Below are 25,265 nucleotides of genomic sequence, written 5' to 3' on the forward strand. Positions count from 1 at the left end.
AATTGAAAATGGAAAGACGATAACAATTAAGTTCTCAAAATTTAAATGTAAAAAAATAATAATAATTAACAGAGCTACAATTAAAAAAAAGTTAAATTGAAAATTGAAAAGTGGAAATCAACAAGATAATAAAACTTCCCAATTTAAATGAAAACAATGCTAAACAACAACAGCAAAGTTACTAAGTTAAATTGAAGATGGAGAAATGCTGAAGAGCAACAATAAAACTTTTTAATATTATTAAGTAAAAAATGCTAGACAACACAGTAAAGTTGTTAGTTAAATTAAAAATGAAACACAGGTTATTAAAATTGAAAACTGAAAACCAACAAGAACAAGATAACAATAAAACTTCTCAATAAATTAGTATAAATGTCAAAAATGCTAAATAGCACAGCTAAGTTACTAAGTTAAATTTAAAATTGAAGTTGTAAAGCAACAAGATAACAATAAAACTGCTCAATATTTAAATGTCAAAAAAGATAAACAACACAGCTGAAGTTTAGTAAAATTGAAAAATGAGAACTGAATTCTGAAAACTGAACACTAATGACACTGAAAGAGTACAAAAATCAACACAAAAGTTTGTTTTTCAAAGATAATATGAATACACTCTATAAACACCCAGAATTTCTCTATAAACAATTTAAAATTCCCGCTGCTATTCTTCAATTTTTGTAAACAATACTTGCGACACTTTCCACACGTCCGATTATAACCTTGGAAACGTCAACAATGCACACTCAAGCCCGATGGTCGGGCGTCGGAAATCTTGACGCGCGATCATAAAAAGACATGGTTTTTAGGCCTCAGTCTTAGGATTGCGCGCAAGTCTTCCGTCGCGCGACCGACTATAAACCGGCCTTCTCACGGGGGACGCGGCGCTGTAGTCTCCATTTTGCAAAACCACTGCGCAGCATACAATAGTCTGGTTTCGGCCCAATGACGTCACCCCGTAAACAGCTTTGCCGTGTGCTGCATGCGTTACTCTTTACAAGAGGTGGAAACCAGACAACTAGCTGTATACACAACCTCTGTACCGGATAGGTGCATAAACTTGAGCAACCCCTCGTGTTGATTGCGCTTTCATCGGAAACTGCCTCGTTCTTGAACTTTGACACTGCTGTCATTCGTTAGATCACGAATGGGGCTTTCCAACGGTATGCAACTGTATCGCGGGCTGACAGGCTCTCATTGCGTTTAATCAAACGCTACATTTGTTCGGTGTTTTATTAATTCAAGATCATGTTTATCGCCCTGACCCGGGTTAAAGATAAAAAGATAAACATCTAAGCTTCATTTTAAGGGGAAGTATGACAATATTGGGACATATTTGGTGAGACTACAACAACAACGAAAAACTTCATCACGCTCGGAAACAAAAAGTTAATAAATCGACGGGACGCAGAAAAGCGATGTTTTCAGCGCAAAGTACGTTTTTAAATTGCCCTATTCTAGAAAACTAAAATTATAGTAAGTGTCAAATTCAATCAAGTACTACATCAAAGTGATCTTAATACATTCATTTTGTTTAAAAAAATTTTATTCTCCTCCATTTTGTTAAAATAATTTTTGGAAGATGAAACATTGACACTGGACGTGAAAAAATTCGCCGTTTTTACGCGTGTCACGTGACCCGTTTTGACATCCCTACTCATAGTGTCTGACATATTCTAAAATAGTTAGGTCGCAAAATATTCTCTTTTTACATTATAAACGTCGTTATTATTTGTCATCATTTTTGCCTGTGTTCAATTCCGTACGTTCTTGTTCCTGTTTATGTTCTGTTTGTCTGTCCATCAGGCGTATCACCACAGGCCTCGGCTTCTAGATGATGCCTCCATACTTAATTAATGTTCTGCCTTGTAAAACACATTTTAATGTGTCTTAAAATGTCCACGAAGCTTGGAAATAATTGTGATTTAGAATTGAATATAACCGAACTTTCTATTGGTGCTTTACATTTCTTGTATAAATGTTTTCCCCAATGACACAGAGCACGCAATTGGTTGTTGTTGTCTGACGTCACGCGGCAGTTAGACACGTCACGCATGGAGTTTTTAGCCTGTAACCGAACATTACGTCGTGCTACCATGACACGTCACGATTTCATCATGGCAACAGAACACTCACAGTTAAACTGCGCACCGTCCTCATTAATGACGCAGACGTCTAGGAACTCGACTGTAGAGTTATTGGAACTGACCAGTGATCTGAGAAATATTCTTCATATTGAAGAGGATTATATCTGAGTCTGGAACCAGACTCTCAAGATGTGAAACTTTTTACCGACAACATCTTGGTTGGAGTAATCTCCATGCAGAGGATTTATACTTGTTTGCAACATACAACCGAGGAAAGTGTGTGTATAACGGAGCGTTTTTGACATCGTTGTTTCAGCTTCACTGGGAAAACAAATAAACACTGCCAAAAAACCGTCCCCGAATTCAGTACATACGATGTTGCGTGGTAACGGCGGCTTATACAAAAACCAGCGTCGCCAGTCAAGACTAATGGTACCCAAAAGGGACTTGATGTGACATCTGATGACAGTACTAAAAGTTTATAAAGGCCGACATTATACTGCCGCTATACCAGCGTTAAGTAAGGTACTTTAATAACAGAAATTCTTTAAATTATAATTTTGAAATTGCTCAAACATTATTATGTGTTTCAAAATTGTAAACATATTAAGATTGGGTTTTTTTCTGGGAAGGGATTTGTTTTGCACCATGTTTATTCGAGAATTGACAGCCGATTTCCCTTTCCTCATTTTCCGTTGTCACAAGGAAATGTTTTATGCTGAAAATACTGCATGGTTTTTCACTAGTTTTCCCTAAATCGCACAAGGGATGAAGCCCTCATTTCCGCAGGTGTTATTTTATGTATATATGGTCGATTACTACACAGAACACGAACACTCTGCGACGTCCATCCCTGATAAATGCCTTTAAAAGCACTGACCACTATTGGTAATTACTCAAAATAATTGTTAGCATAAAAACTTACTTGGTAACTAGCAATGGAGAGCTGTTGATAGTAAAAAACATTTTGAGAAACGGCTCCCTCTGAGGTAACCGGCTGTTTTGCAGTTATCGATCACTGGTAAACAAACGTTAGATGGTATCATACATAGTACATTCGATCAGTCGTCTGTTTACGTCATTGGTTGGAACTGCAGTTTTTATGCAATTTTGGGTTACTTTCCCGATGAGTTTTCCGACAAGTTTTACCAGATACTTTCACATCATGAACGTTATAAATGCAATGCTTTGTTTTCTTGTTACTTTTGTAAAAATGTAAGAATAGTCGTTTTGGGAAAAACATTAAACTCGTCCACGAAAGGGACATGTTCCACAAATTAATGCGTTCTGTCGTTTTGTTGTTACTTTATTTAGGGACATCCTTGATTGATTTCACAACATGACACAACCTTGGCCTTTTCATGATACCAAAAGAACAAACGGTATATTTAGCCCCCGATAAAGACTCTGCTAGGGTTGAAACATCAGGCCACTATTTTGTGTCATTTAAAGATAGTGTGTAAGGGCTACTGCTAGTTCGCCCAAGTAGGCTAAAAGACACACGTGTTAAAGAGGCTACGAGAACAGATTGTTTTAGATTAAAGGAATATTTAATTCCGCCTACATTACAGTCTAGATTGTTGGAGTGAAGAGAAACATCCACCAGGCAAGGAGTTCAAAAGAGATGCAGTACGTGAAATAAAATAGTTGGAATGGCTCTTTTTTTTTTTACAAGTCATCAATGCAAGAGAGATTAAGGCAAGGATTAACTGTTCTTGCTCTACAGTGCAGTACGGCGCCCCCGCATTGAGGTCAAAAGGAGGTTGTTCATTGGCCAATCTATGTGCGTTTCGATTGTTTCGTCACCGTTTGACCTCAAAGATGGCGGCTGGATGACGTCAATGCATAACAGCAAAAATTATCTTCAGCAACTGAATCGATTTTAATCCTCCAATCAATATAGCACACGATACAAAAAGAACAACCCCAGAGAGCCGTAAACTTGTTTAGACCTTTTTCATGATGCAGCCATCTTGAATTTTTCTCAATGATATCAATGTAACCAACCAGAGGCTGGAAGAACAAAATAGTCTGGTTCCTGTTTGTATAATGATCATTAGCATTATTAGACTACAGGGAACATGACCAAGATGGAGATAGAATTTTTGGGAGAAATGCGACAGAGGGAACAGTTTTTTTTTGTTCAAGTGGTCAAAAATACAGCGCAACCCACTCGTCTGGCACCCTGTATTCTTCCAAAACGCATTACGGCTCTGCACAACCCCGCCCGTCACCAAAAGTGACGTGAAGGTAAAAGGATACCACGAGATTGGCTACATACAAACATTCAAGTGGATTATTACCATGACAAAAAAATAAGTAGACTTTCCATTATAACCAACATACATGTACGGTATACATAAAATCATCAGTGCAGTACATTGGAATCTAGATATAATGAGCGATCATAAAAATAAGTTTCTTTAGACAGTTATTAAAGAAATCATTAGCAAAAGCGAAAGATTGTAATATGGAAATTCCAATCCGACTTCAAATTCAAATCGTGACATAAACTGATTTATGTGTTAAAGTTTTGTATAAAAATTAAAGTTCACTAAAAATAATAATATCATTTATCACACATTTAAACATTTTGATACAAGATTATCAAAGATACCAATTGGTCTCTATACATGTGGGTACAAAGCGGTAACAATAAAAAATGTTGACGTTTCGTTTGGAATGTTCTGCCCATGATAACATGCCGAGAAAAAACCCATTTGGTTCATCATCATTGTTAGGTGTCAAGTCAAAATTCCTTTTAATAGAATGTTCTAGAAAAAAATGGTCCCATAACTTAAAGATTGCTGGACACAATTGGTAATTGTCAAAGACCAGTCTCCTCACTTGGTGTATTTCAACATATGCATAAAATAACAAACCTGTGAAAGTTTAAGCTCAATTGGTCATCGAAGTTGCGCGATAATGACAGATGTTTGGACAGATGTTTTAAGAGGACAGATATAGAACCCTTCCATGAAATATGCTAGTTACATTCACGCATGCGTACAGACCCTATTGGTTGGCAAACGCCACAGAGTTGTACACTAAGCAGACGCGCAAACGCGTCTGCGTCACGCAGCCATTAGCCATGTACAAAACAGCGCTATGTTTCCTTATTTTTGCCAACCAAAATGTTAGTGCGCATGCGCTATGTGCAATTTATATAAAAAATTCATGGGAAGGGTCTATTGAGGCAACGCGTAGCAGAAATGAGATTCAGGACTTCCTCAGTACTCTTTACAAGCAAAGCCTGTACATGTTCCTCTTTATTATTGCTCTTAATGACGAGGGTTGAATGTATATATGAAGTTTTTCCTGAGTTTCAAGACACTCCACCCTGAGCGCGTTTCACTGGTTAAAACAGGGTCATAATTTTTTTTAAACACCTACAATAATTGTGTAATTTTTTATATTCGAAAGCTTCCCTATAGTCAAGATGGCCACCCTAGTAGTTAGCACCCTGCAAAATAATATCGTCTGACAATGCCCTGTTGTTTAAAAAACTTGAAAAAGTTGTCAAACATTTTATATCTCAAAAACTAACTTCAAGGCAAGTCCTTAAAGATTCAAAATTGCTTACATATTTGCCATTAAACCTCCTTTTTGCAATGGGCCCTTTGTTAAAGGAAATTTTTTACAAAGACATGTGGTTGATCAAAGAAAATTCACTCAGCACCTTTAACTTTGTGTGTGATTTTTTTCTATTTCCTTCAATTACCCGTTCTATGACCATCACTGTTGTTATGATTACATGAATAACACACTAGTACTGAGAATGTACAAAAAAGGCAGTCAGACGTTCAATCACATACAAATTAAATAAACTACTTTTACAACTCGACAGGAATATCATGTTTCTGCGACTCGGCTGCCTCGACCATCTTACTAAACTTAGAATCGGGATTGGACAGGAGAGCTGAAGGTTTATCAAACTCGGCAATCTAGAAAAAAAAAGAAAAAAAAAAACTTAAAATGTGTCATTCAGAACATAAAAATGAAAAAACTTTGCACTTAACAGAACAATAACTTATTTTAAATATTAATTTATATATATGAACAAATAAATATAGTGATATCAAAAATACTTTAATTTGACAAATTCATTACATTTCTAGTGCACGCTTTCCACCAGAGATACTTACACCTTCTTCCAGGCACACAACGATTAAACAAGTAATATCTTTAAAGGCACTGGACAACATTGAGCAGGTGGACGGGGGATGGGGAGAGAGAATGTTTACGGTCAGGGGAAGTGGACGGGGGATGGGGAGAGAGAATGTTTACGGTCAGGGGAAGTGGACAGGGGATGGCCCAAGCATTTTTGCCGGGATTGTAGATTGCGCGCATCTGCCTATTCTTCAACACTTGCAGCGCTCTGATCTAGCCGTAGCTGTAGCCGAAGTCGACACTGTTTAAGTCTTACCTTTCCATTATCCATAACTAATACTCTATCAGAGTCTAGAATGGTATTGAGTCTATGTGCAATGGTTAACATCGTACATTCACTGAAGGACTCTCTGATTGTAGTTTGGATCAAACTGTCTGTGTCTGTATCAATGGCTGCCGTAGCTTCGTCTAACATCAATATCTAGAACAAAGAGAATCAAACTATAGTCAATAAATAGATAAGATATGCCTCGTCTAACAACAAGATTGATGCCAAATAGAACCAAATTAAAACAGTAAATGAAATTAAAGCCATAACTTTGTCTTATATCAAGATCATACAGTTAACAAAAAGATTAGTTATAGATTCGTCTTATTTAAGATGTATGTCAAATAGAAAATAAAATAAACAGTAAATACAAAAATATGATATAGCTAAGTCTAACATCAATACCTATGCCAAATAGAAAAAAATAGCAATAGCTGCTGTAGCACCAAGATTTATACCGGTTAGAATCAAACATACAGTCAATAAAAGGATAGTATATATAGCTTTGTATAACATCAAGATCTACGCCAAATACAACTATACATTCAATGGAAAGATAAGCAATAGCAAATGATAAGCAATTACATCGTCTAAAATCAGGATTTATGCCCAATAGAATGTCTACCACTTCCACAAATTTTGAAGTCAATGCCTTTGTCAACATTACGACTCTGAAAATGTCAATAAGAATCCGTGTGTGGTGCAATAGACGTCATGAAGTCTATTGACTCTATCCTGAAATCCAAGTGTCTTTATCAAACACCAAGAAAATAAATCCAAGTTTGATACTACCTTGCTATTCCTGAGTAGTGCTCTAGCCATACACATCAATTGTCTCTCACCAACTGAGAAGTTATCGCCTCCTTCTACCACCAAGGCTTCTAACTGATTATCCAAGGCACTTATCTAAGAAGATTGAGGACAAGAAGATGAATCAAGCAAGGAGTTAAGATGATATCTCAAGGAGGACAGTAAGATCGATGAATTTCAGAAAAATATTACTTGGTTATTATCTTGGTATAGCTACAACTAATCAGAGTGTGACATTAAAACTATAAGAAAAATAAATGACAACATCAAAACAATTGTAAATGAGCAAAGCAAAGCCCAGATCATAAAAAGGAGTTCAGTTTTTGTTTAATTCATGAAAAAGCAAATACAAAATAAAAACCAACAGCCAAACAGTTGTAAAAGCAGCTAAGCCAAAGCCCGCATCATTCAAAAAAGGAATTACATTTTGTATCTACATATCATATCAAATGCAGAACTTACAATTACAGCTATAACTTTTAGTCTGCATATTATCTCAATCTTCTAAAACAGTAAAGAAAACAAAAAGATGAAAGTTCCTACCTTTTCCTTCATGTAGGTTCTTTCCAATGATTCCCAGATTTTTGCATCATCGTATTCTTCAAATGGGTCCAGATTATACCTAAATATCAATAAAAGGAAATGAAATGAATGAACATCATCCGCACACGATGGCAGGTTTGACTTAATGTGAGATTCAGACAGAAAAACAACAAAAGAGAATGAACTGCTTTGTAGACAGGAGTGTGAGTACAACTTTATCCAACCTTGTTACCAGGGGGATTGATAAATAATAATAAATAATAATAATAAGCAGTAGTTAAGCAGCGCCCAACATCAAAACAGTCAGTGAGCACTTTGCAATATAAAAAATTAAAAAAAGCATAGACACAACACCAGCAATTTAGAAAACAAATTACAATGATAAAAGTACAAGTGATAAAAGTACAATTATAAAAAGACAAATAGCACATCAAATATATATTAATAATGGGCCAGGGGGACCATAAAGCCAAAAGATGGTAACAAGAGCAGCATTCCACTTATTGTGTCAATAATAAAGTCACAGAAACATTGAAAAATTTTCAATCAAGGAAAAATTTACAAACATTTAAATAGATAGCCCTAGTAATAGGTAAGGCGACCCTGAAAACTCACAGCGGAGACAGTTCTAATATATAATAATTATAACTGGACTTACATAGCGCCAATTACCAAAGGATGCAAGGGGCTTATAGGGAGAAAAGAAAGACCGAAGTGATGTTGACAACCAGTTACAGATTGGAGAACAGGTGCGTCTTGAGACCCTTATTGAAAGACAGAAAGTCTTAGCGTTTTTAATGGGGACAGGAAGACCGTTCAATAGGCGGGAAACAGCAAAAAAAGAAAAGGCAGTTTGGAAGTTCGTCCCAAATGAATGATGCTCAGTTTGATTTTTTACCTGACTGTTCCTTTAAATAGTACTGGATCTTGAGGAATAATGGAAAGCTTGGTGCGTAGATCTTTCAGTCCGATTGTCGCTATATTCACACCGTCAATAAAGATTTCACCTGCTGCTGCCTCGACCAATCGGAATAGAGCCACACCGAGAGACGATTTACCTGTGGTTACGAAACATTAAGTTGTTATTTTTTATAATTTTTTGCAATGCATGCAATAAAGTTGTTTAAATGGAAAGTATACCTTTGAGTTTTGGAACCGTTCGATTTTAATCCCTGCAAATAAAGATATATACAATAAAACTAACCTGTGAAAATTTCATTTCAAAAGGAAGGTGTCTGCCTTTTTGAGATGTTGCTGAAAACCCGGAGCAGTTATGTCCATGCACAAAGAATAATTCAAACTTAGAATACACAATCTCAGAGACGTAACTGTCAGTAACGCTTCTCAGATTCAAATTTTGGAGGATAAAAACCGATATATATTTTTGTCCATAACCACATTTCTTCAAAGTGAAATAATTCTCAGAATGCTTTATACTATCGAAAGCTGCTGTTGGCTTATAACCCAAGGTTTTTATTGCCATTCATTTTAAGAGAGTGATTACCAAACGTATCTTTTCACAAGAGTATGGAAATAAATGCATCAAAATAAATTGATGACCAATCCAATAAACCATTATATCTTACCAGAGCCAGTTCTTCCCACAATGCCGATTTTCTCTTTGGGTCGTACATGACAATCAATCCCCTTGATTACCAACGGTAGGTTGTCACGGTAACGCATCTTATACTTCTTGAATTCGATGGTTCCTTGCTGCGGCCAGTCATCGTCTGGTTTGGTTTCTTTGATATGAGCCGGGGCTTCGGATTTCAGAACCTGAATTAAAAGGGAAAAGAACTTTTTTAACTAAAAAGTTCCCGATGGTCTTAGCCCTCATCGACTGTTTTTTGTTGATGCAAGGTCGACCTGTGGCCGGCTTTACTGACAGCTTTTGCTAGGTTCCAAAACCCCTCCTCTCTTCCCTTTGACCTACTCACCCTTGTATAGCTGAGAATTCGTTCCACTGATGTAAATCTTGCCTCGGTTTCTGAAGCCATTAAGACTGTAATCTGAAGCAATCCTGTAATCTGAAACGAGTAGAAATAATGATATAATAAATATAGATATACACTGCATGTCAATAGCACTCATATCCGTCACTCAATACGCCTCTCTTAATATTTATGCAGGAGGTACGTAACATGGTAACCCAAAATGGGTCGATAGGCGCAGCCACCTCAAGTGATGGGGGACTTGCCCCAATAGCCTCATTTTGGGTTAGAATTATGACGTCATGCATAAATATTAAGAGAGGCGTATAATGCTCAAGGCGCTTAAACATCCATTATTTTCCTGCAAGGTATATGCATGAGATATTCTATGTTGCCATGGGAAACATTTGAAAATTTGGGGTTTAAAAAAAGGGATTTCCGATGAAAAAACGCAGAAAGCACATCCATGTAATTCACCACTGTTATTGTTCTTACCTGTATAGTATAGGACACAGCCAGTCCAGCTAGAGCAGGTGAAACAATACCATAAGAGAAGACCACAAATAGATTGGTCAACAACGAGGCTGTGATGACCAGTAACTCTAGCCGCTGACCAGCCCAACGAGAGGCTACACGGAACGTCAAGTAAGGATGAGCGTTGGTGTCTAGAAGATGGATGTATCTGGTGGTGTAAGATAAAGACATTATGATTATCATTGTGTTTGGTGCAAAAACGTTGTATGTCCTAAAACAACACTTATGCTATGCGTGAGTTTACAATAGGAGACTTTCCAACGCTAGGCGGCAGCAGACATACCGGGTAAATTTCCATTGTTTACGTAGTTCTGAACATGCGCATAATTCTGAGAACAATGGATTTACCCGGTAAGTCTGCTGCCCTCTATCGTCCCAGAAAGTCTCCCATTGTCATTACATTGTGTTTTACTTAAAGGGAAGGTATATGTTTGGTAATCACTTTTATTATTAGTTAGAAGTCTACAGCAGCTTTCGAAAGGATAAAGAATTTAGAAAATCCTTTTTTGAAGTAATGTGGTTATGGCAAATTATATCAGTTTTCCCCCAAAAAAAATTGAATCTGAGATGAAAAATAAACAGAAAGTCTCTAATATCACGTTAAAATGGTGTAAAATGTTATTTTTTTCTGAAACTCTTTCAGGGTGAAATTTGATCAATGATCGTCTTCAGGATTGTCATCAAAGCATATTGATCAAAACAATGAGTTGTCAACCACCTGTTCTGCTCAGAACCAACAAATGGTGCAAACCTCACCTGATACTCATTCCATGCAAAGTTTTAAAGGGTCTATGTAACTTTTGTAGGACAAAAAACACATTTGGGTACCTTTTCAAGATGTCCACAGATTTACACTAAACTTACACAGTTTGAAGATAATGACAGTAGAAAGCTTCCCTGAAAATATTACGTGCTGAGGTGCGGTAGTTTTGGGGAAATGAGTTAAACAATGTCATGAAAATAGTTTTCGTCTCAAGAGACGAAAATTATTTTAATCATCTACAAACGTATTTTCATGACATTGTTTTACCCATTTCTCAAAAACTACAGCCCCTCAGTAAGTAATATTTGAAGGGAAGCTTTCAACTATCATAATCTTCAAACCCCGTAAGTTTAATGTAAATCTATGGACATCTTGAAAAGGTACCCAAATCCTTTAAAACTGGTTAAACAATTAACTGGCTAAACGCCCCAAACCTAATGACAACCAGTTTGCATCAAGTTTAGAATCCAGTGAAACTAGGAAACGCATTTAAAGATTTTACAATGTTTTAAAGATTTTTCTGATGTTTCACAAGAAATGACTCACTTGTTGATGAATTGTTCCGTCTTGTCGTAAGCATGTATGGTGTTAAGACCCTGTACCGTGGCCATGATATGTGAGAACCACGGTGACCGAGTTATGTTCTCGATTCGTTTAATGTCACGCACCCCTTGGCGGTAATAATACAAGATGACTCCGAAGAAGAAAGCTATTGGAACCATGGCGATCAAGAACCAAGGGAAGATGATGCAGATTGTGATCAGAGCAAACAAGATGAGGAAAGTGTTCTGCGTAAACAGCTCCAAGTTAGTCGGAAGTTGAACATCGACTGTAGTCAAGAAAAATAAAAACGATGACAAAATTGTTATAGTGTCATGGTCGAGTGGTTTAGAGCATCATATTTAAGTTCTGATGGTTAACTCATCTGGGTGTGGGTTTGAATCCCGGTCATGAAACTTGTGTCCTTGAGAAAGATGCTTTACTATAATTGACTCTCTTTACCCAGGGGGAGAAACAGTAGTGGTTGATATTCCGTTTGACAAAGCTTTCTGAGCAGCTCAGGGCTGTATACTCCCCAGGGAGCTGAACAAGATTAATGGAATGTTATTGGCCCGGTCACCTGAGGTCAATTTCACAAAGATAGTCCTAGGACTCTTGTAGGAGTTATTAAAAACTTACATAAAGGCTAGTCCTAAGTTGAGATAAGACTAGTTTTAACTCTTTGTGAAATCCACCCTAAAACACTAATGTAAAGCACATTGATACGGTTAATGTACATGTAAGATGCGCTATATAAGAACTAGTTATTATTAATAATAGTCAAGAAAGCCACTATTGCCTAAGATGCCCTATATAAGAACTAGTTATTATTAATAATAGTCAAGAAAGCCACTATTGCCTAAGATGCCCTATATAAGAACTAGTTATTATTAATAATAGTCAAGAAAGCCACTATTGCCTAAGATGCGCTATATAAGAACTAGTTATTATTAATAATAGTCAAGAAAGCCACTATTGCCTACATGTAAGATGCGCTATATAAGAACTAGTTATTATTAATAATAGTCAAGAAAGCCACTATTGCCTACACTTATCCAAATCCTTCTAGAATTAAGTTTTTGTTATTAATTTTCAAAGTCATTGCAACACATATACAGACCCTTTAAGCCTAAATTTTCACAGGTTTGTCATTTTATATATAAGTTGTGATACACGAAGTGTTGGCCTTTGGACAATACTGTTTACCGATGTTGTGCGATTGCTTTAACTTGAATTTCGGCTACCTGTACACTTGATGAAATTAAATGGTTGACCAGCTCTGGTTGCTGGTGAAATTGGTCGGGAAAACCTATATTAAAGACAAGCCTACCTTCATCTAAATCCTTAGAGAATCGATTAAGGATCCGTCCTGTCGGGGTAGTGTCAAAGAAACTCATGGGGCTTTGGAACACCTTGATGAAGACAGTGTCGTGCATCGTTGATGAAGCCTTCAAAAGAATCTGAATTAGAGAATGATAAAAAAGAGAATTGGCTTAAAGGCACTGGGCACTAATGGTACTCAAAACATTGTTAGCACAAAAACTGACTTGGTAACGAGCAATGGAGAGCTGTTCATAGTATTCAACATGGTGACAAACGGCTCCTTCTGAGGTGACATTGTGTTTGAGAAATAGAAAATTTCGCACTCAACTCAAATATTTAAATATGTTAAATTACCTTCATGAGAACTCCACTTTTTAAGGCACCAAATACAAGTGTACCAATAAGAGTGACACCATAGATTAACATGTAGAAGTTCAGCTGAGGATTGTCCGATATACTTCCTATTAGAATCGTTGTTGGGGGCTCGTTAGGGTCTGTGGAGTTTACTTCTATCTGTCAACAAATAGTATGGTCAAAAGTTATTAAGTATTCGTTTTTCATTTTTTAAAGGCAGCGGACACTATTGGTAATTACTCAAAATAATTAATATCATAAAACCTTTCTTGATTACGAGTAAAGGGGAGAGGTTGATAGTATAAAACATTGTGAGAAACAGCTCCCTCTGAAGTGGCGTAGATTTCAAGAAAGAAGTAATTTTCCACAAATTTTATTTTGAGAACTCAGAATTTGAGGTCTCAAAATCAAGCATCTGAAAGCACAAAACTTTGTGTGACCATGGTGCGACAAGGGTGTTTTTTCATTAATATCTCACAACTTTGAGGACCAAATGAGCTTAATTTTTTACAGGTTTGTTATTTTATGCATATGTTGAGATACACCAACTATAAAGACTAGTCTTTGACAATTACCAATAGTGTCCAGTGTCTTTAATTGTGGTTGTGAAGCCAAGGGCTCTCAGAAAAGGAAACTTAATCACTGTACTAGCCAAGAACCCAATGGAGATAAGACAAGGAAACTTAATCACTATACTAGCCAAGAACCCAATGGAAATAAGACAAGGAAACTTAATCACTGTACTAGCCAAGAACCCAATGGAGATAAGACAAGGAAACTTAATCACTGTACTAGCCAAGAACCCAATGGAGATAAGACAAGGAAACTTAATCACTGTACTAGCCAAGAACCCAATGGAGATAAGACAAGGAAACTTAATCACTGTACTAGCCAAGAACCCAATGGAAATAAGACAAGGAAACTTAATCACTGTACTAGCCAAGAACCCAATGGAGATAAGACAAGGAAACTTAATCACTATACTAGCCAAGAACCCAATGGAAATAAGACAAGGAAACTTAATCACTGTACTAGCCAAGAACCCAATGGAGATAAGACAAGGAAACTTAATCACTATACTAGCCAAGAACCCAATGGAAATAAGACAAGGAAACTTAATCACTATACTAGCCAAGAACCCAATGGAAATAAGACAAGGAAACTTAATCACTATACTAGCCAAGAACCCAATGGAAATAAGACAAGGAAACTTAATCACTGTACTAGCCAAGAACCCAATGGAGATAAGACAAGGAAACTTAATCACTGTACTAGCCAAGAACCCAATGGAGAGAAGGCAAGCAAACTTAATCACTGTACTAGCCAAGAACCCAATGGAGATAAGACAAGGAAACTTAATCACTATACTAGCCAAGAACCCAATGGAAATAAGACAAGGAAACTTAATCACTGCACTAGCCAAGAACCCAATGGGAAGAAGGCAAGGAAACTTAATCACTGCACTAGCCAAGAACCCAATGGGAAGAAGGCAAGGAAACTTAATCACTGTACTAGCCAAGAACCCAATGGAAATAAGACAAGGAAACTTAATCACTGTACTAGCCAAGAACCCAATGGAGATAAGACAAGGAAACTTAATCACTATACTAGCCAAGAACCCAATGGAGATAAGACAAGGAAACTTAATCACTGCACTAGCCAAGAACCCAATGGAGAGAAGACAAGCAAACTTAATCACTATACTAGCCAAGAACCCAATGGAAATAAGACAAGGAAACTTAATCACTATACTAGCCAAGAACCCAATGGAAATAAGACAAGGAAACTTAATCACTATACTAGCCAAGAACCCAATGGAGATAAGACAAGGAAACTTAATCACTATACTAGCCAAGAACCCAATGGGGAGAAGACAAGGAAAGAAGTTTTAGTTTTAGCTGTATGGGAAAACCCCGGAGAATGATTCCAGGGGAAAACCCATGCAGATGTCTTACCAATAGATCACTGAGCTACCCTGGTCTAATTCGTTGTGTTAGCAGCGGGTACCAATAGATCACTGAGCTACCCTGGTCTAATTCTTTGTGTTAGCAGCGGGTACCAATAGATCACTGAGCTACCCTGGTCTAATTCTTTGTGTTAGCAGCGGGTACCAATAGATCACTGAGCTACCCTGGTCTAATTCTTTGTGTTAGCAGCGGGTACCAATAGATCACTGAGCTACCCTGGTCTAATTCTTTGTGTTAGCAGCGGGTACCAATAGATCACTGAGCTACCCTGGTCTAATTCTTTATGTTAGCAGTGGGTACTGCAATGACTTACAACTATCAAGCCCGGTTCAAACTTCCTGCGAATGCGAAGCATATATTTTGTCACATGGCTGTTTTCGCACTATCGACTATTTTTCGACTATTTTGCTGGAGTTGTGTATTTGTGAAGTCAAAATTTGTATTGCGTCCACATTCGCAGGGACTATGAACTGGGCTTTAACGTACCTCTGTTCCATTTCCTTGATTCAGCCAGAACGACAGCCACCAATTGTTGAAGTTCAGACCCCCGATGACAAGAATGTACGTCAAGAAAGCTAGAAACACCATGGCGTACCCACCTGCAGCTTTAGCGTATCCTTTATACGTCACCCAACCAACGGTACCTGCTGATCGATCTTCAGCTTCTACTAATTTGCCATCTACAAAAAAAAAACAGATTGAAAATAGAGGAATTGGTTATCAGTGTTCGCTCCCTTCTCTGGAACAACCTCCCCGTCCACATCCGTGACTGCATTACACTAGACTCATTTAAAGGGTCTATGTAACTTTTGTAGGACAAAAAACACAATGTCCACAGATTTACACTAAACTTACACAGTTTGGAGATAATGATAGTAGAAAGCTTCCCTGAAAATATTATGTGCTGAGGTGCTGTAGTTTTTGGGAAATTAGTAAAACAATATCATGAAAATTGTTTTCGTCTCATGAGACGAAAATTATTTTAATCATTTACAAACGTACTTTCATGACTTTTTTTTACTCATTTCTCAAAAACTACAGCAACTCAGTAAGTAATATTTGAAAGGAAGCTTTCCACTATCATTATCTTCAAACCCTGTAAGTTTAATGTAAATCTATGGACATTTTGAAAAAGCACCCAAATCCTTTAAGACTAAACTCAATGTAGCCATGCAGCCTTGATGTAGACATTGACCAATGTTCTTCCAATCGATGTCTTGCACAGCGGCATGTGGCAGTCAACAGTTATGATGAGGTTTAGTCGATGATTTGCAAGGGAGGTTAGAAAGATCATCTAATCAAACAAAAAAGATGTTTTATCCTGTAACTACCGCGTGTCTCAAAAAGAAACTATACACTTTTGAGATGGCTGCCGAATAAAAAATATATGATTCTGGGGGAAAAGGTTTAGGTGTATGGATAGCTTATGGATTCAACTTTCATAAGACACCAAAAAGTCTGAAAATAATTTGTGTTTGGGTGAGCACTGCTCACTTTTGTAAAGGGTTAATTCTTTATTCGGCAGCCATTTTAAAAAGTGTATATATATTTTTTTGCGACACCCTGTACATGTATTGAATGCCGATTGTTTTTCCTTACCCTCTACCCTGTCCTCTGACGTCTGAGATGCAGTACTAGCGTTACTCCTTGAAGACATTGTGCTGAGACTTCTCTGAAACTTGGATCCGGCTTCACCGTCTCCTTCGAGATCGTCAGTATTGTTATTGTCTTCAGTCTCTGCCTTAGCATGATGCTTCTGGATGAGACGACTGTACTCCGTCCCATCGACCATCAACTCCTCATGGGTACCTCTCTCCTTGATGCTACCTTGGCTCATGGTCAAGATAATGTCGCAGTCTTTGAGATACTGTCAAGAAGATCACATTACTTAATGATTCAGAGGGAAGGTTTATGACGTTTGGTAATTACTCTAAGCGTCAATGTCAATGTCAAATGGCATTAAAAACGTTGACGTTACCTGAAGTTGATGAGTGACAAAAAAAATTGTTTTTCCATTGAGGGCGCCCTTGATGCACTCATTGAAGATATGCAATCCAACGTGAGAGTCGACCGCGCTCAGAGGGTCATCGAGTAAGTAGACATCACGATCGGCGTATACTGCCCTCGCCAGACTCACACGCTGCTTCTGACCACCGCTCAAGTTGATTCCTCGCTCACCAATCTAGTGAGGAACAAATTTTGGGGTGAAATTTTTCATAACCAATATATTCTCAAAATCACTTAGCCGGTTCATACTTCTCTGCCTAGCTACTTGTTAAATCACTTAGCCGGTTCATACTTCTCTGCCTAGCTACTTGTTAAATCACTTAGCCTGTTCATACTTCTCTGCCTAGCTACTTGTTAAATCACTTAGCCGGTTCATACTTCTCTGCCTAGCTACTTGTTAAATCACTTAGCCGGTTCATACTTCTCTGCCTAGCTACTTGTTAAATCACTTAGCCGGTTCATACTTCTCTGCCTACATGTAGCTACTTGTTAAATCACTTAGCCGGTTCATACTTCTCTGCCTAGCTACTTGTTAAATCACTTAGCCGGTTCATACTTCTCTGCCTAGCTACTTGTTAAATCACTTAGCCGGTTCATACTTCTCTGCCTAGCTACTTGTTAAATCACTTAGCCGGTTCATACTTCTCTGCCTAGCTACTTGTTAAATCACTTAGCCGGTTCATACTTCTCTGCCTAGCTACTTGTTAAATCACTTAGCCGGTTCATACTTCTCTGCCTAGCTACTTGTTAAATCACTTAGCCGGTTCATACTTCTCTGCCTAGCTACTTGTTAAATCACTTAGCCGGTTCATACTTCTCTGCCTAGCTACTTGTTAAATCACTTAGCCGGTTCATACTTCTCTGCCTAGCTACTTGTTAAATCACTTAGCCGGTTCATACTTCTCTGCCTAGCTACTTGTTAAATCACTTAGCCGGTTCATACTTCTCTGCCTAGCTACTTGTTAAATCACTTAGCCGGTTCATACTTCTCTGCCTAGCTACTTGTTAAATCACTTAGCCGGTTCATACTTCTCTGCCTAGCTACTTGTTAAATCACTTAGCCGGTTCATACTTCTCTGCCTAGCTACTTGTTAAATCACTTAGCCGGTTCATACTTCTCTGCCTAGCTACTTGTTAAATCACTTAGCCGGTTCATACTTCTCTGCCTAGCTACTTGTTAAATCACTTAGCCGGTTTATACTTCTCTGCCTAGCTACTTGTTAAATCACTTAGCCGGTTCATACTTCTCTGCCTAGCTACTTGTTGAGTTAAAGGCAATGGGCACTAATGGTAATGACTCAAAATAATTGTTAGCATAAAACCTGACTTGGTAACGAGTAATGGAGAGCTGTTGACAGTATAAAAAACATTGAGAGAAACGGCTTCCTCTGAAGTAACGTACTTTTTTAGAAAGAAGTATTTTCTCAGTAAAATCCTTGAATTTATTTCAAAACCTCTCACATGAGGTCTCAAAATCAAGCATTTGAAGGCACACAACTTCACGTGACAAGGGTGTTTTTTCTTTTATTATTATCTCGCAACTTTGACGACTAATTGAGTTCAAATTTTGAGAAGTGAGAAGACTTGTCTTTGACAATTACCAAAGGTGTCCAGTGTCTTCTAGCAACTTTGTGAATTCGGGCGATAAGACATGAAAAAAAAAAAATGAAAAAAAGATTCCTACCTCAGTCATATCACCATCCGTCAGTATTTCCAAGTCTTGCGTCAAGCAACAAGCATAGATAGCTTTCTCATAGCGCTCTTCATCCATCTCCTCGCCAAATAGAATATTTTCTTGGAGTGTTGCGTTGAATATCCACGGCTCTTGAGCAGCGTATGCAAATGAGCCGGAGACTAAACACGAGCCTTGCATGGTGTGCATTTGTCCGAGGATAGCTGAGATGATTGAGGTTTTGCCACTACCTACTGCACCACACACTCCAGTCAGTTTACCCTGCGGAGTCATAATAATTGTATTGTATCAAATTTTATTTTAGAAAAAAAAAAAAAAAAACCTCATACCCTGGGGAAGGGTTACAACAATAATAAAATGTAAACTTGTAATACAACAAAGGAGAGACAAGCAAGAATAAAATATTAAATTATGTTTGGGTTTCCTTTACCCTAAAAGCAGAGAATATGTACTTCGCAACACAGTTCATAATTTTTTATCAGAAAAATGGGTTCTTCAAATGTATTTTCTACAGGGTAAGGAAAGCTTTGTTTTGAATTTTGAGACCCATTTAGGTAGCACCTTCTGATGGGTTTGAGGTGCTGTGGCACATTCAGCAGCCAATGTCAGAAACACTGGGGGCAAACCCCTTCTCTTATAGCAATCATTTCAAAAAGAAAATTGCTACCATAATTGCTCCATAAAAAGTTGGGAAGGTAGTGCATTCTACTTCACCAGTCAGGCTCCTAGTGGATGATACCCATGCCTACATCCTTAGGGACTGTGAAGGGGGTAACCCTGTTTCAGCCCTAGGAGTAGATGGCTCCTAGTGGATGATACCCATGCCTACATCCGTTGGGACTGTGAAGGGGGTAACCCTGTTTCAGCCCTAGGAGTAGGTGGCTCCTAGTGGATGATACCCATGCCTACATCCGTTGGGACTGTGAAGGGGGTAACCCTGTTTCAGCCCCAGGAGTAGATGGCTCCTAGTGGATGATACCCATGCCTACATCCTTACAGACTGTGAAGGGGGTAACCCATGTTTCAGCCCCAGGAGCAGGTGGCAACGTGCCCCTGGTGACAGTTGATTTGGTCTACAGCCCAAACCAGTTAAGTGGAACCCTCATCTTGAAGTGGTCTTACGATCTTGCATGAAAAGAAAATCCCCAAAACAATCTTAATGTTTTTGATCCATTGGAAATTAAACTTTTGGACGACAGATGGGAAACTTAATTTAAATTCGAGACAAACAACTGTACCTTTTCAAGAGTGAGGTCGATATTAAAGAGCGTCTCGATCTTTGAATCATCAACATTGACGACGTCACCATTTGCATTCACCCTTGACCCCTTCCGGGTTGCAGCTGCTTTTCCATTACTCTGTGAGGAATCAGCATTGTTGTTTGAGTTTCCATTTCCGGTCAGCGGAATGTCTTCAAATTCAGCGCTGTCCTCTCTAGCGCTCGATACTGACGTGACACTAGGACCATCTTTTGAGACACCATTCCCTGTTAGTGAACAACCGGAAAGTAATTATAAGAATCTAGCTACAATTCCGGCCAAATCTAGTTGCACCCCTGCACCATGGCCCCAGGGGTGGATTTCAAATAGGACGAGTTACTCATCCTAACTTAGGATTAGCCTAAAGTTTTGAATGTGTCTCCTAGGACTAGTCCTAAGTTAGGACTGTTTTTGTGAAAGCGACCCCAGTACCCACTTTCAATGTTAGGTCTCCTTGCAGGGTCTTTGGCACTCCCACCAACATTGAGCGGGGGGACAGGGGAGAGAATGTTTGTTGTAACGGGGAAGTGAACAGGGAGTGTTTATTGTAACGTTGCGAATGGGTGGCGTAAGCATTTTTATTAGGATTGTAGTCTTTGTGTTTTTTAAGGGATTGTTTACATATGGTAATTGGAATCCACCGTTTGTTTCAATGCTATAGTTGTAGATATAAACCTAAAACCATTACCTGTAAAATAACATGCAGGAAGCATTATGTGCAACTGGAACACACTATATGAAACAGTAACGCCTCTCAGGTTTAAATTCTTGTGGATAAAAAGTGTTATCTTTTTTCCATAATCGCAGTACTTCAAAGTGAAAAGCCTGATCAAGCATGTCTTTCCTTGGGGAAAAATGGTGCGATGAAATCGTACACCACTGAGAATGAGGTTGCTATAACCTCTTAACATACTTACCAGGTTTTGCATCATCAACTGAGACTGAGACTGCATCTACATCCATTCCATTTGCAACCTCTTTCTCATCAATTTCTTCATCTTCAATCTCGTCATTATCAGCATTAAGAGACTTCAGCTTATCCCAGGCAAAGGTGGCGCCTTCAATGACGACACTGTATTTGTCGTTTGGTGCCATTTGTTGAAGTGGGGCAATGTCTTCCATGTCTAAGACACTCTGTAAAAAAATTGAAAATTGGGGGCTGAATCTGGAGGTCGTTCATGTCTTGCCTTTGTAAATTTTTCTTTGTTCAAACCCAAATAGTAAACAAATATATATATACTTTATTTGTATTTTTATAAAATAGAAAATTACTCAACCATTGCTTCGTCCTTCGGACTGGACGTAAAGCCGTTGGTCCTGTGTGTTGTGTAATGCACGTAAAAGAACCCAGTTCACCCCGGTGTTCCTGGTTTGATTGGCAGCATATTGCACCACAGCACCTTATAAACCATAACATGGTGCTATGTAAAAGGAGTAGGTCTCATAATTCAAACATAGTCCCACTTACCTTGCAGGAAAATACTGATGTTAAAGCACCTTGAGCGTTACTGAGTAACGGATATGCACGCTATATAAAAAAACACTATTATTATTATTATTATTATGTGAACTTACTTTTATCCTTCTCAGTGCGATAGATGACTCTGCCAGAAGACGAACAGCAAACGGAGTCGGACCAAGAACAGCTCTTAATGTATTCAAAACAGCTATAAGAGTAAATGCCTGTCAAAATAAAAGTAATACACAATATTATTATTAGCATGACAGCGAGAGCTGACTTGAAAGAGTTGAAGCCAATGGTTCTTTTTAGAACCACCCCAACTCATTTAGAGATAGTCATTACATGGTGTTACCGCAAACCTTTGCGAATCATACTTCCACCATGCAAAGTTTCAAATCTTACTGAGAGCAGTTGGATGCCTTGGCGCTTTAACAAATTTTGAAGGATGCGGTCTCCTTCGAGAAAACCACTATGACTTGAGGGAGGGCGCACTTCAACAATAACTTTATTTTGAATTTTCAAAGAAATAAACACTTTGTTGGAAACATACCTCAGCTGCCGTCAGAGTGTTTCCAAAGCTGATATGAATGATGATGGACAACACCGTCGCCACGTTTGGTACCAACGGAACGAGTGATAGACTGAAACTAATCATGTATGCAACTGTCTCCAGAAGACGACGTTCCTTGGCTCGAATAGCTGTGCAAAGAAAAGGTAACAGATTATTGCTCCAATGGAATGATCAATACAGATAAGATTCGTTTTTTTTTTTTTTTTTTAAGTTATTCTTTTTGGGGGAAGCAATTTACAGACCGTGGAGGAGGAGGTGCTTGTACAGTACAAAGCACAATTAAGAAAACTCAATGAATTATTTGTCAAATAAGAATACATGTTAAACTTTGTAGAAAGATCTTCCTCACTAAGATTCTGAAGTTGTAAAATTCTGGTCTGGTAAACATTTGGAGCTACCAAATTCGAACCCTACATGTATGCGTACATTTAGCTGTAGAAAAAAAAAACCCTGAACTTAAACATACATTTATCTATGGTTTGGAAAGCCACACTCTGCAATCTGGGGCTTCTATATGGTTTTATCTTCATGTTTTTATTAATTTTATCTTTATTAAAAAAAAGAAAAAAAGAAGTACTATTCTAAAAACTATTCTTAGAATCAAGTACTATTCTAACCTGCAACTTTCTTAGCGAACGGTTCCTCCCAAGCATACATCTTGATAAGTTTGACGAAAGTCAGCACTTCACTCATCTTCTGAACTCTCTCATCAGTGACTAAAATCCCTCGCTGACGAAACTTGGCCGAGACCTTTCCCATGATCATCTGAAACAAAATAGTTGACATTATAATTGTGAGCCCACCAACCATAGTTCTCCTTTGAGCAGAAGAACCAATCAGAGTAGTGCTGACTCTACACTGAAACCTCTGAATCCTCTGAATCCATTTAAAGAGACTTCTGACCTGAAGACTTTTGTCAGGCATTTGAAATCACACAAATTTGTGCAACAAGGGTGTTTTTTCTCTCATTATGCTCCAGTGTTCTCTTGCAACTTCGAAAACCAATCAAGTCAAAATGTTCACATGTTTTTTATTTTACGAATATGTTGGGATACACCAAGTGAGAACACTGGTCCTTGACAAGGTGTCCAGTGCCTTTAAACACTCTTCACCACTCTGTCGCTTAGAAACACTAAACCCCTCAGCCACGCCTCGCCAACATTATTGATATTAGTACCTGTAGTGGTGTGATGATAAGAAACGTTCCTAGCGTTCCAATCAAGGCAGCTGGTCCAATAATCACTGAGACTGCGATGATACAAGACAGTAATAAGAAACAAGACGAGATGAGGATTGTACCAATCACTAAGGCATCAAAGATGCGCTGACTGTCATTGGTGCAGATGTTCACTATCTAAAATATAAGAAAAAAAGAAAGAATATTATTGGTTTAATATGTCTTATATGGTAATTTTCGCGGGCCTGCCAAGGCCTCTATGGTCCTGGACACAATTGAGTACAGCTGCTTAAGCCCCAAAAGTAGCTAAGCATAACAAAATTATGCTTAGCAGAAAAAGGTTAAAGTCAGCCCCCCCCCCCAGACAACAACTTACAAGATTTTCCAATGGATGTGCCGTTTACCAAAGGCCATGTCAATTCTGTTGAGTTTTGAAAAAATATAAGAAGTTTGAGATCAATCTTAGTGCTTGTTCTGAAAACAGCTCAAATATAAAACTGTGTTTAAAGGGTCTATGTAGCTTTTGTAGAACAAAAAACACAATGTCCACAGATTTACATTTAAAGATAATGATAGTAGAAAGCTTCCCTGAAAATATTATGTGCTGAGGTGCTGTAGTTTTGGGGAAATGAGTAAAACAATGTCTCTCATGAGACGAAAATTATTTTAATCATTTACAAACGTATTTTCATGACATTTTTTTACTCATTTCTCAAAAAACTACAGCACCCCAGTAAGTAATATTTGAAGGGAAGCTTTCCACTATCATTATCTTCAAACCCTGTAAGTTTAATGTAAATCTATGGACATTTTGAAAAAGTACCCAAATCCTTTAATACTCATTTTGAATCCGGCCTTGAAACACATTGTCTGGTCCAGGAAAAGTTTTAAGCTACAAGCTCCTGAAGTATAGTGGATTTCCCACCCATACGTTTGGGCCCTCTTAGAACTGAAATGAAGAATTCAAACCTCGCCAACTGTCCTGTCTTGAAGACTTCGTAGCCTGGCAATCTTCTTAAACATCATGGAGAGAATTCCACCACGGAGACGTGTAGCTGTACGAAAGCTTGTAGTCCAGTACGTAACATCGCAGAAAATACGTATGAAGTTTAGCGCTAAGATTGAGAAGACAATGGCTAATCCATATCCAACATTCTGTTCCTCAGCTTCGGTGTACTCTAGGAGCCGCTGGACTAATACTGCCTGGTTAGGGAACAAAATACAAACATCAAATTTTAATCCTCTTTGCCTGCTTTACTTATTTTTTTAGGAATTTTAGTTTAGTTTTTGTTAATAAATTGTCTTGATAGTAATTCTTCAGTACCCGCTTTTTGTTTGCATTTTGAACCCTAGGTTTTATACACGTACAATCTATTTTATGTATTCTGAAAGCGCCATTCTTGTATAATGTCGTTGTACAATCTTTTTTATGTCATGTATGAACTAAAAAAGTGTCATCAATCATACATACATTTACAACCCATGATATTTATAGTTATCACAAGCCTATGACAAGAGGGCATTATCACTGAAGAAACACTATTGACTTTGGAATGTACCGAGGCAACACGGATCAGCAAAATGCATTTTGCTCCAACTCGTAAAGCTGGGCATTGTAGGTTCAAAATGCAAACAAAAATCGGGCACTGAACAAGTTAAGTAAGATAAATTGTTGGATCATTGTCTGGGGGAGGGGGGGGGGTGTTGTCTGAACATGCAGTTATTCTACCTTCTGTTTGTTTAAGCAAAGAGCTAGTCCTTGCTCTATGGTTTAAGCCAACCAAACTGTAATTATTGAATGCTAATCTA

The 25,265-nt window shown here is 38.0% G+C and overlaps 2 protein-coding genes across 2 annotated transcripts in view; one reads left to right on the forward strand and one right to left on the reverse strand.

Moving 5' to 3' along the window:
- LOC117298946 overlaps positions 1 to 3,361 on the forward strand; it is a 48,366-nt gene extending 45,005 nt beyond the window's left edge. Inside the window, exon 14 of the mRNA XM_033782333.1 lies at positions 1,997 to 3,361. Within this exon, the coding sequence (XP_033638224.1) occupies positions 1,997 to 2,252 (256 nt within the window). The 3' untranslated portion in view covers positions 2,253 to 3,361. The remainder of the gene's footprint in view (positions 1 to 1,996) is intronic.
- A 1,957-nt stretch (positions 3,362 to 5,318) lies between these two features.
- The window catches only part of LOC117298449 (multidrug resistance-associated protein 5-like), a 31,043-nt gene continuing 11,096 nt past the window's right edge, over positions 5,319 to 25,265 (reverse strand). The window contains exons 5-26 of the mRNA XM_033781717.1: positions 24,426 to 24,659; positions 23,457 to 23,633; positions 22,897 to 23,044; positions 22,259 to 22,407; positions 21,822 to 21,929; positions 21,164 to 21,380; positions 20,226 to 20,473; positions 18,979 to 19,248; positions 17,266 to 17,469; positions 16,887 to 17,154; positions 15,774 to 15,967; positions 13,321 to 13,479; positions 12,974 to 13,103; positions 11,650 to 11,932; positions 10,302 to 10,488; positions 9,813 to 9,902; positions 9,462 to 9,651; positions 8,774 to 8,933; positions 7,876 to 7,954; positions 7,315 to 7,428; positions 6,511 to 6,675; positions 5,319 to 6,028 (exon numbers count right to left, since the gene is read on the reverse strand). Coding sequence (XP_033637608.1) covers positions 5,918 to 6,028; positions 6,511 to 6,675; positions 7,315 to 7,428; positions 7,876 to 7,954; positions 8,774 to 8,933; positions 9,462 to 9,651; positions 9,813 to 9,902; positions 10,302 to 10,488; positions 11,650 to 11,932; positions 12,974 to 13,103; positions 13,321 to 13,479; positions 15,774 to 15,967; positions 16,887 to 17,154; positions 17,266 to 17,469; positions 18,979 to 19,248; positions 20,226 to 20,473; positions 21,164 to 21,380; positions 21,822 to 21,929; positions 22,259 to 22,407; positions 22,897 to 23,044; positions 23,457 to 23,633; positions 24,426 to 24,659 — 3,885 coding nt within the window. The 3' untranslated portion in view covers positions 5,319 to 5,917. The remainder of the gene's footprint in view (positions 6,029 to 6,510; positions 6,676 to 7,314; positions 7,429 to 7,875; positions 7,955 to 8,773; positions 8,934 to 9,461; positions 9,652 to 9,812; positions 9,903 to 10,301; positions 10,489 to 11,649; positions 11,933 to 12,973; positions 13,104 to 13,320; positions 13,480 to 15,773; positions 15,968 to 16,886; positions 17,155 to 17,265; positions 17,470 to 18,978; positions 19,249 to 20,225; positions 20,474 to 21,163; positions 21,381 to 21,821; positions 21,930 to 22,258; positions 22,408 to 22,896; positions 23,045 to 23,456; positions 23,634 to 24,425; positions 24,660 to 25,265) is intronic.

Source organism: Asterias rubens, chromosome 13 (assembly GCF_902459465.1).
Source record: "Asterias rubens chromosome 13, eAstRub1.3, whole genome shotgun sequence".
Lineage (NCBI taxonomy): Eukaryota > Metazoa > Echinodermata > Asteroidea > Forcipulatida > Asteriidae > Asterias > Asterias rubens.